This window comes from Phalangium opilio, unplaced genomic scaffold, assembly GCF_054372755.1.
Source record: "Phalangium opilio isolate 3A_F unplaced genomic scaffold, DU_Popi_V2 ptg000115l_1, whole genome shotgun sequence".
Taxonomy (NCBI): Eukaryota; Metazoa; Arthropoda; class Arachnida; order Opiliones; family Phalangiidae; genus Phalangium; species Phalangium opilio.
Genome location: NW_028324210.1, coordinates 532501 through 544596, shown reverse-complemented (window position 1 = coordinate 544596; position 12096 = coordinate 532501). Strand labels below are relative to the sequence as shown.

Sequence of the window (12096 nt, the reverse complement as noted above, 5' to 3'; positions counted from 1 at the left end):
TAATTTCTAATTCTAATTCTAACGAAGTCTTTGGCGCTTTTTTCTCGCGGTTCTCGGGATAGGAGGAGCTTTTGACGCGTTCGGGGATGTCTTGCAACCGACGTCATCATTGACGGGAGGCGCTGCCAAAACGATGAATGGAACGACGGAGGCGAAATCCGTCAAAGGGGCGGGGGCGACCACCGGATTGATTAAAGGCGATTTGGATTCCAGTTTAGCCAGTTTGGCTCAGAATCTTGATATTAACGGACCAAAACAGTCCTTGAAGAAGTAATTAACGCAAACGCAAGAGTCTTATTGTGGTTTTTTAAATATTTCAGTGTTGAGAACTTCATTAATTAATTAATTAATTAATCAGGGGAGCTGGCGGTCATCAATGGGGTTCCCCAAAAGTCAGCGCAAAAACGGGGGGAACGAGTTGGGGTCCAGGAGGGGGCCCTCCTCCGCCTGGGGCAGTTCTAGGAGTGGCGGCGGCGGCTCCCCCGGCCAATTGGGCGGGAGCCAGTCAACAATTCGCAGTGGCGCCGGCAGCCGTGGTAAGTACCAATTACTTTGACCTTTATTAGGCCGACTAGAGGGGGGGAGGGTCGCGAGGGGTTCCCAGAAAACGGACGGGACTACTTTAACCTTTATAAGGCCGACTAGAGGGGGGGAGGGTCGCGAGGGGTCCGACATTCCCAGAAAACGGACGGGGTAGGTCATTTAGAGAAAGAGTTGGCGAGAAGCTAGGGGATTTCGTGTAAATGTCCGACCCCTCGGAGAGCGCAGTAAGGTCCTACCTGGGGGGGGGAGGGGTGATACGTGTAGAGTCCCTAGACCACCCTGATGGTGTTGATTTTTAACTGGGGGGGGTGTCTCTTTGTATCAATGTGATTACAAGAAAGATTTCGGAATTTCCTCTTTGATTTCGTGTAAATGTGTAAATGTCCGACCCCTCGGAGAGCGTCCGTCCCGATAAGGTTTTGATTTCGTGTAAATGTCCGACCCCTCGGAGAGCGTCCGTCCCGATAAGGTTTTGACTTCGTGTAAATGTCCGACCCCTCGGAGAGCGCCCGTCCCGATAAGGTTTTGATTTCGTGTAAATGTCCGACCCCTCGGAGAGCGTCCGTCCCGATAAGGTTTTGATTTCGTGTAAATGTCCGACCCCTCGGAGAGCGTCCGTCCCGATAAGGTTTTGATTTCGTGTAAATGTCCGACCCCTCGGAGAGCGTCCGTCCCGATAAGGTTTTGACTTCGTGTAAATGTCCGACCCCTCGGAGAGCGCCCGTCCCGATAAGGTTTTGATTTCGTGTAAATGTCCGACCCCTCGGAGAGCGTCCGTCCCGATAAGGTTTTGACTTCGTGTAAATGTCCGACCCCTCGGAGAGCGCCCGTCCCGATAAGGTTTTGATTTCGTGTAAATGTCCGACCCCTCGGAGAGCGTCCGTCCCGATAAGGTTTTGACTTCGTGTAAATGTCCGACCCCTCGGAGAGCGCCCGTCCCGATAAGGTTTTGATTTCGTGTAAATGTCCGACCCCTCGGAGAGCGTCCGTCCCGATAAGGTTTTGACTTCGTGTAAATGTCCGACCCCTCGGAGAGCGCCCGTCCCGATAAGGTTTTGACTTCGTGTAAATGTCCGACCCCTCGGAGAGCGTCCGTCCCGATAAGGTCCCGCTTGGGGGGGGGGGGTTGATAGTTAAAGTCCCTAGACCACCCTGATGGCGATGATGATTTTTAACTGTCTCTTTGTATCAGCCTGGAGGAGCTCAGTGGGGCGCAACCCCTGGAGGGATGATGGCTGGACCTTTCCCTACGCAAACGACCCCTGGCATTATGCCCAATCCAGGAGGCTTTGGGGTGAGTACCGATCCCTTTCCTCCCACCCCTTCTTTTATTCTTACCCCACGCACTGACGACTCCTTCCACCCCCCCCCTATTCTCTCTTATCTTTTATGTCTCTATCAGATGAGGGGTATGGCGGCACCGGGTGGTATGGCCATGGGGGGTGGTATCATGGGTGGTGGTCAGATGTCATCATCGCAGCCCCCCTCTAACGCTCCTCCCAACCTCTTTGGAAGTCCACCCGTGGCACCCGCTGGTGGGAATGTCAATGATCCATTTGGAGCCCTATGAAATGGTAAGCCAAAAAAAAAAAAAAAAAACCAAACTTAATTAAAAAAAAAAGATTTTTAATTTAATTAAAATTAATTGGGTTTTAGTTAAAAATTTCTTCAGTTAGACGAGTTAAAATTTTTCGAGGGCGAGCTGATTAAAAAAAATAAACGAATGAAAGCCGCCTAGAATTAACTATTTTAAAGGTGATCTGAATATTATTTTTCTCCGTTTACGTCGTTCAACAAACAAACAAACAAACATCGTAGAAACAAACTATTAACTATTTAATTATTTTTTCCCGAGTGTTTTTTCAAAAACGCTTTCGTCAATGTTAAAAAAAATTTAAAAAAACATGAAAATAAGAACCAACCTAATCTCTGCCTTGTTAAATTAATTAATTAATTAATTAATTAAGTAGTGACGTCTTGTTGACAAATATGGATTAGGAATCATGACAATTATTATATTGGCCCCGCCCCCAATCCCCAATCCCCAAAAAAAATAAATGAGGAAATTAAATCATACATCTTTAGGAAAATTTATCAAAATTCGGGAATTAATCTCGATTGATTAATTAAGTTAATTTAATTTAATCTTCCCCGGAAATAATAACTAATTAAGTTAATTAATTAAGTTAATTAATTAATTAACTTAAAATTAAACTAACTATAACGAGGAAATTAAATCATCTTTAGGAAATTTATCAAACTTCGGGAATTAATCTCGATTAATTAAGTTAATTTAATCTTCCCCTGGAAATAATAACTAATTAAGTTAATTAATTAACTTAAAATTAAAATTAAACGAGGAAATTAAATCATCTTTAGGAAAATTTATCAAAATTCGGGAATTAATCTCGATTATTTAATTAATTAAGTTAATTTAATCTTCCCCGGAAATAATAACTAATTAAGTTAATTTAATTAACTTAAAATTAAAATTAAACAAACTATAAATATCATCCAGTTGCCAAAAAAAGAAAACCGAACCCCTTAAGCAGATCCCTCAATTTTTTTTACCCCTTCTTCCAAAATTTAACTTAAACTTAATTAATTACCCCCCCCCCCTTTATATTTAAAATTTAATTTTAATTAATTAATAACTCCAGGTATTGTTGGATGGATTTTGGGTCCTAATTGCATTGCGTCTAATTATGTACAGTATTCTTTTTTGTTTTCGTTTGAATTTACCTATATCTTAGGAATTTACTATTAAAGAGGTGAACTGAACTGAACCAATTTTTTATAGATCTACAGATTTACATGAAATAAGTCACAAAATAAAATCCCCCCCCCCTTTTTTTTTTTTATTTGGCCCCGTCCCTTACCACCAAAATGGTGGCGGCCACGAATTATCGTCTGCTTTAATTTTAAGCCACGAATTATCGTCTGCTTTAATTTTAAGCCACGAATTATCGTCTGCTTTAATTTTAAGCCACGAATTATCGTCTGCTTTAATTTTAAGCCACGAATTATCGTCTGCTTTAATTTTAAGCCACGAATTATCGTCTGCTTTAATTTTAAGCCACGAATTATCGTCTGCTTTAATTCTAAGCCACGAATTATCGTCTGCTTTAATTCGCGTTACCTTTGTGTCAAATTGGCTGCTGGAAAATGAAGCAGACGATGTTTGATAATATCTTGTGGGCCGCCATCTTTGGTTTAGGGGCGGGGTTTGATTTTTTTGAAGCCTAAATAGAAACGAAAACGTAATTAATAAATTGTGTCGTAACGAAGATATATTTACGCGTGCACTTGTTGATTTGTAAAAAAAAAAAACATTTTCAAAAAACAATGGTAAAAAACAAAGTATTTTGCGCTATAGTTATAAAAACAACAGATTGTACAGATGAAAAAGTGTTGGGTTTTTGTTGTTTTTTTATAGTTTTCTCTGTATTTCGTCTTCTTCATCGCGTTAATCGTTAAAAAACAAACTGTTTTTTCAAAGAGCAGTTGGTAATTAAAGAAAAATATAGAATTTACCGACGCTGAAAGTAAAATAACAAAAAGAAAAAACAAATCTAGTGGTTGACGTTTTTCTGATGCACATTCCACATTATTAAAAAAAAAAAAAATAAAAACTTATCGTGCTTAAATTAAATTAAATTAATTAATTTTTAATGTTGATCCAATTAATTATTTCCACCCCCCCCCCCCGCTCGCTCGCTCGCTCTTGTTAGTTAATTTAAATTAAACAAAATTGGATGATAATTAACAAAGTTAATAGCGCCAAATTAATTATCTTTAGAAACTTCTTGCTAAGCCTAGTTTTTTAATCGCCATAAATAACTTTGTTAACTTTTCAAGCCAATTTTGCTTGTCTTTTTCAAGCAGACGATCCCCAGTCCTCGTAGATAGTGCGCCAAGGCTTAACACACCATCCCCAGTCCTCGTAGGTAGTGCGCCAAGGCTTAACGCACCATCCCCATCCCCAATCCTCGTAGAACGGTAGATAGTGCGCCAAGGCTTAACGCACCATCCCCATCCCCAATCCTCCTAGAACGGTAGATAGTGCGCCAAGGCTTAACGCACCATCCCCAATTGAATCCTCGTAGATAGTGCGCCAAGGCTTAACGCACCATCCCCAATCCAATCCTCGTAGATAGTGCGCCAAGGCTTAACTCTTAATTATAATTTGAAATCATTCTTCTAATTCTTTTCCCTAAGCGGACTTTAAGCCTTGGTACACGCATCAGGGGTGGGGGTGGGGGATGGAAAATAAACGCGACTTAAATATTTAAAATTGGACCAAAATAATTTAAATTAAATTAAATTAAAAAATTAGGCTTAGCAGGGAAAACTAAAGCGAAATTTCGGCGGTCAAATAATAATAATAAAAATTTGGTCCAATTTTAATGTTAATTAACAACCCTAAAATTTTGTATTTTAAAAAACATTGAATCGTGTAGAAAAAAAACTGATGTAAATTATTATTTTTATCTCCGAGAGATAAATCATTTAATTTAGTGGTTTATCTCTTGGAAAATAATTATTCTGTCTCTGGTGTCAATTCGATAGTTTTTAGCTTAATTGACTTCATGTTCGAGTCTCGACAAGTACCGTTATAAAAACATAACCTTTGACCTAACCAAAAAAAAAATGAAATGATAAACAAACAAAACCATCTTCACGTTTAGCGAAAAATAAAAAAAAAATATTGACGAAATAGAAATAAAAGCTGTATATTTCTGGTCATTAAACAAAACGAAATGAGTTAATTGGAATTTGCTTGTTATCTAAGCCTATTTTAAGCCTAAACTTACACCAACCATAGCCCACTCATTCCGCGCCCACCCACGCACGTAAGTAAGTTGACAACCAGTCTATGGACCGTTTATTTGACAATTTTCTTTCTAAATGGAATTAATGTCCGTTTTAATTAAAATTGAAGCCCAAAATTAAGTTTATTGTCGAAAAAAACTTTTTTTTAAATCTTCATAAAGATTGCTCGTACCCCCATCCACAGCCCACTCGATCACGCGCATCACGACACAAACGAGTGGTCTAGGCGAGCGTGCGCATGCGCGAGTTTTAGCTCTAATTTCAAATGGAGTTCGCGGTGTGCGAAAATGCTTTATTATCGTTTGACGCGTTTATAGTCACGTAATCATTATTCATCAATTAAAATCAATCGAATTAGTCGTAATTGAAGCAAATTAGGCTTAGAAATAATTAACCGCAATTTATTTTTTAAGTTAAAAGTAATATTTTATTCAGTGTACTTAGGCCTACTCGGGGTTTTTCGTATTGCAGGACATTTGGACCAGTAGATCCGAAGATATTTTTAGTCTTACATCATTTTGGTATTGGAAAATAATTTTGATGTTAAGATTACGCGATCCAAGTAATCAATCAAAATGTAACGTTACTTTTCGACAATTGGTGGCCTATTTTCAGGGGTCAAAACACCGTGGCCGATTGTTCAAACTTTGCATTAAGCGGAAACTACAATGGAAAGTCTTTCACGCGTATTTCATTGACTATTGAATGATTAATTGATTTTTATTTCGTAATATTATTGCACGTTTCAAAGCCAGTTTGGACTAAGCCTAGAAAAAATTGAATTTATTTCCCCTCCCAAATCCCACCACCCGCGGGGTAATGGTTCAAGTACGCATGCGTCGCTTATAGTTGCGTTTGTGACTTCACTCTTCGGTCGGCCGGCGCTCTCATTTCGCGAACGCGAGAGGGAAACGTACCGTTAAACTCTGTGTCGTTTATCTGGCGCTAAAAGTAAATTTTCGCTTACAAAACAGTTTTATTAAAGTAAATAAATCTCCGCCGTGTTTTAAACGAGGTATATAAAATCAAGCGAGACCGTTTTCAGGCTCTAAATCGTGAGTAAACGTTTAAAATTACGTAAGCGTAATAGGAAAGTATGGAAGGAACCGAGGCTTAAATCGAAACTGAGTCTTGCGGGGTAGCGGCGAAGCAAGGGCGGTTAGGATTCCTAGGCTACTATTATATTAAGCCTCGTTTAACTTTCTCGGGGATGGTCTTCGTAACCTTTTGGCATTTGGGCTCCAAAAAGACTCGCGAAAATGCGAATATTTCGAACAATTTTCTAGAAAGAAACGCGTGTTATAATATTGTTTACAAACATTTGTAAATTCCGTAATATTATCAATGAATGATAAAGCTAGGGAACTAGGTCAACCTAATCTCGATTAAAGTTCATCGCAGAGATAATTTTAAACGTAATAAACTAAAAGATTGTTCTTTAGCTTTAATCGCGGTAGTTTCCGGAAAGTTTAATTTTTAAGATAATATTTATTTAATCCTCAATAAAACGTCGTAGTTTCGTCGAGGAAAATATGTTAATTTTGTCACGCGCCGGTTTCATGCCATCCTATAAAATTCCGCGCCCTTACGTAAGAGGTCTCGCCTCTGGCAAACCTGTCAATATTATAAAATCGTAATTTATTCGGCAAAAATTTGCCTAGACTTTCTCGCGACGATGTAATTTCGGAGAGGTCGGATACTTATCAGAAATCTGTGTAGTAATCCGTCATTTTAAATTTTAATATCGTGTTTATGATACGTAAATCATATAGGCCTACTATGAGTTACGCAATTTATGTTAATTTACGTTGAAGGATGTGGGAAGGATTTTGAACATCCATTCAGGCGAGGGGCTAATCACTCCCCTCCCCTTTCCCATCCCCGTACACCGATTACGTAATAATTTTACCGTGACTTTCACTCCCCTCCCCATTTCCCATCCCCGTACACCAATAGAGTAGTGTCGGTAGAGAGGGGAGTAGACGGTGTATCCCTCCCTCTAGGCGCGCTATTGTAAGAGGGGATACTGTACGCGCCTGGTAGGGGGGATGACACTGAGCTAAGAGATAGAAGGGTATGACGTTTGCATACGTAGAACTGACATTAGGCGGAGTGGTTGGCCCCTCGAGACGAGTTTCGTTTTAGAAAGGAAACTATTCGACACTTTTTTGAAAAATATATATTTAGCTCGACTGGGTTTGATAAAAGAGCACTTGACACGCGGCCGCTAGAGATAATTATAATTATCGCCAGTAAAGTTGCAAATTTCGCCACATACTGTCATATCCTGGCGGAATGTCAAGTTCACATTCACATTCATCCACCGCGTAAGGCCCAAAGGCTACTCGAGGGCGTAACGGTAACGGGGTAACTCCAGTCTCTCTCTAGAGATTTTAGTGGCATGTGGACTTGAAATTTAATCCCAAGGTCGCATCGGGCGCTCTTCAATTCTTTAAGTTACGATTATTTTTTTTTTTTTGATAATTTTTATATATTTTTAGATAATTTGTGTTCAATAAATAATATTTTTAGATCTACGCGTCGCGGCAGCTCTTTATTATTATAATTATTATATCTGTAATATTTTAACTTTATTATTTTTCTTTCAAATTTATCCCGAGGGGCTAGCCACTTACGAAATATGGTGTACAAGCCTTAAGAAATATATTTCAATATTTCGAGAAATATCGTAATATTGAGAAATATCGGAAATATAGGGAAATATCTGAAATAATGAGAAATATCGGAAATATTGGGAAATAATGAGAAATATCGGAAATATTAGGAAATAATGAGAAATATCGGAAATATTAAGAAATAATGAGAAATATCGGAAATATTGGAAATACAAAGGAATAATGGAAATATTGGAAATTTAAGGGAAATATCGTGAAAATATTGGAAATTTTAGGAGAAATATCGGGAAATAAAGAAATACAAAAATAATAGAAATACTGAGAAATATTAGAAATACGAAGGAATAATGGAAATATTGGAAATTTAAGGGAAATATCGTGAAAATATTGGAAATTTAAGGGAAATATCGTGAAAATATTGGAAATTTAAGGGAAATATCGTGAAAATATTGGAAATTTTAGGAGAAATATCGGGAAATAAATAAATACAAAAATAATAGAAATACTGAGAAATATTAGAAATACGAAGGAATAATGGAAATATTGGAAATTTAAGGGAAATATCGTGAAAATATTGGAAATTTAAGGGAAATATCGTGAAAATATTGGAAATTTAAGGGAAATATCGTGAAAATATTGGAAATTTTAGGAGAAATATCGGGAAATAAATAAATACAAAAATAATAGAAATACTGAGAAATATTAGAAATACGAAGGAATAATGGAAATATTGGAAATTTAAGGGAAATATCGTGAAAATATTGGAAATTTAAGGGAAATATCGTGAAAATATTGGAAATTTTAGGAGAAATATCGGGAAATAAAGAAATACAAAAATAATAGAAATACTGAGAAATATTAGAAATACGAAGGAATAATGGAAATATTGGAAATTTAAGGGAAATATCGTGAAAATATTGGAAATTTAAGGGAAATATCGTGAAAATATTGGAAATTTAAGGGAAATATCGTGAAAATATTGGAAATTTAAGGGAAATATCGTGAAAATATTGGAAATTTAAGGGAAATATCGTGAAAATATTGGAAATTTAAGGGAAATATAGTGAAAATATTGGAAATTTTAGGAGAAATATCGGGAAATAAATAAATACAAAAATAATAGAAATGCTGAGAAATATTAGAAATACGAAGGAATAATGGAAATATTGGAAATTTAAGGGAAATATCGTGAAAATATTGGAAATTTTAGGAGAAATATCGGGAAATAAAGAAATACAAAAATAATAGAAATAAATCGGAAATATTTGGAAATAAGAAATCTGGTGTACATTTTTTGGGGAAGTGAGTAGCCCCTCGATTTATCCCCAGTGTTTTGTAATTATTTAGTAATATCACGAATAAGATGATAATATGGTAATATCTGAAGTGGCTTCCTTTTTATGTTTCTCGGTATTTAACTTGAGCGATTCCGCCGCGTGTTCTTCAATTACGCAATCTTCGCGTAATTTCCTTCCGCCTGCACTTTTTATTTACCGCCCGCCCTCCTCCTCCGCCTGGCGAAAAAGCTCCGCAGAAAAGCCAAAAGTACAGGCGCACCCAATTTCTAAAGGGACAGTGTCACGCGCGAAAACCCGTTTCTATTTGAGAACCGAGAGATTCTAGGCGATTTTTCTCTCGCCGCGTCGCTGAACCTTGAAGGGGTGGGGGGGATTTATTTTTCAAAGAGTTGTCAGTATGAATAAAGTGGTCGATATAAAAGTCTTCTAGCTTTTCCGCTAGCGTGAAATCCTACGATTGGCTTAGGCGACGCCACGCGGCTCGGCTTGGCTACTGGTTTCTGCGCTCGCTCGTATATAAAAATAGCCGTGGCCCCTTTTAATTCTAATTTGGGAAGGAAAGCCATAGACCAAGCAGACTTCTCAGCGCGCTCTCGCTAGACTCTTACCATAAGTTTATAATGCCTCTAAGTAGAGAAATGGCTGCTCCTCCTATGGCAATCGTGTTTGTCTGGCTCCCTTTAATGAAACCCTATACTCTCTCCGTATCATTTATCACCTCAACTTCAATACAAAATTGTACCGCCTAGCCTAGCGTTTCTTTTATCCCTTTTAGAATGTTTCAGGACTGAAACCGCCCCCTCTATCTCACAAGAGAGAGAGGGATTTTGGGGTTGCTTAAGTAAAATTCGTTCCCTCCCCCCCAATGCCTGCCTATACGAAACGTAAAAATCTCCTTTATTCCATTGGATGATTTTTTTTCGTCTCAACCGCTTGGTGGCTGCACCGCGACAGAAATTTAAAATTTTGTCTCTTCGGAGTTCTGACGTCACAGTAGCCTGCGGAAGATGCTCAGTTGTAACCCGTATTTGTGTACTTAGAGGCATGATAAACTTATGCTCTTACTGATTTCCATCGGTACTTTGATAGTTATTCGAGATACGTCAGGTCTTTAAAGGCTGGCGAAACCCCATGGAGATTTTTTTTTTTGTACGACCGGATACATTGTAGCGCGATGGACAAATAAATGAAAGAGCTGGTCTCTTGGGCCCTGATTGTTGTAGCCCCAAATCTTTGGAAAGGGGAGGAATATGAGCGGGACATAATGAAAGGACTTGCCCGTATCTCTTATAGGATCAGAGATTGATTCAGAGTTAATCCTAGAGGGGGGGGCGTTTATGAGCATTTCGCTCACTTACTGGGGCCTTGATTGTTGTAACCCTGGGTAAATATTTTGTATCGTTGGAAGGGGTAGAAATAGGACTATAACATATTCAAAAGGCTTACTATTTATAGAACCCGAGTTATGGGCCCCCAAAGAAAGTGCTCTGTAAATAAGAAGTATGTAAATCCAGGGATAGATTTAATTTTAGAAGTAGGAATGGAGGACAGAGTAATATGGGCGCGCGTCAAAGTCCCGGACCGCCTTTCCCGGGACGGGGGGGCGGGGGTATGAAAGAAGAGGCGGGTCATAGCGCCAGAGGTAAATAGGTATTACGTATTTTTCGCCATCAAAACGTAGTTAAGTGAGCCAATAAGATAATTTAAACTTATCATTAGGTGTTGGGGGAGGGGCTATATACTGGGCTGAAGTAAATACTAACCGTTCTCCATTCCTATTTTTAAAATTAAATCTATCGCTGGTAAATTCTATGGAAGGAATGGATTTCGCTTTAAACGGCACTGAAATTAGTATCTTTAGGTTGGAGGGATCATTTTAGCGTCCCTTTAAATCGAGACGTATTGAAAATCGATGGCTTACTTTGATCGGCGTGACTGATTTCTTTCTTTTTTCTTGTTGGGCGTGTCCGGGGGTGGCAGCGGGTCCATTAGTTTTTCGTCGTCGTAACTCGTGTCGTGTTCAGCGTGTATGGAGGCGGCGAAAGATGGATCCCGCCTGATGAGAGGATTTCCTCCTGCCAAGGGACTCTATGATCCCGCCTTGGAAAAGGACGCCTGTGGAGTTGGATTCATCGCTAGCATCGACGGAGTCGCCTCCAGAAAGGTAACGCGTCACTGGAACCCTTCCCAGAGTTACCACCCCTCATTAAAGGGGCTCACCGGCGCTGTAGGGGGGGGAGACCGCCCTTAGTTCAAGGGGAAAACACCCAGCTCTTTGGCCATAAGGTGGACAGTGGGACAAACGACGATCTTCCTCATAGAGCTTAACATAGCGGGTGGGTAAAAAATGGAGAGGGGGTCGGACAGCCCCTTTAAAGGGGCTCACCGGCGCTGTAGGGGGGGGAGACTGCCCTTAGTTCAGGGGGAAAACACCCAGCTCTTTGGCCATAAGGTGGACAGTGGGACAAACGACGATCTTCCTCATAGAGCTTAACATAGCGGGTGGGTAAAAAATGGAGAGGGGGGTCGGACAGCCCCTTTAAAGGGGCTCACCGGCGCTGTTGGGGGGAGACCGCCCTTAGTTCAGGGGGAAAACACCCAGCTCTTTGGCCATAAGGTGGGCGGGTAAGCAATATGCTAATCAACAGTTTGACCCCCGCCCCCTTCACCTCAACATCTCCCACCGGTTAAAACATCGAATAAACCAACCTAACCTAGTCTAACCCCTAAGTAATCCGTCCTCAAGGGGGAGGGAGGGGGGCTACTCTTAGAAATGGCCCAGTCTT

The 12096-nt window shown here is 39.6% G+C and overlaps 1 protein-coding gene across 2 annotated transcripts in view; it reads left to right on the top strand.

Moving 5' to 3' along the window:
• The first annotated feature begins 6249 nt into the window (after positions 1–6249).
• LOC149623062 (uncharacterized) overlaps positions 6250–12096 on the top strand; it is a 16196-nt gene continuing 10349 nt past the window's right edge. The window contains exons 1-2 of one of the 2 annotated variants that reach the window (XM_089853475.1): positions 6250–6431; positions 11291–11474. In XM_089853475.1, the coding sequence (XP_089709601.1) occupies positions 11340–11474 (135 nt within the window). In that variant the 5' untranslated portion in view covers positions 6250–6431; positions 11291–11339. Of the gene's footprint in view, positions 6432–11287; positions 11475–12096 lie in introns of both variants that reach the window. The other variant, XM_089853476.1, reaches the window with a different exon arrangement.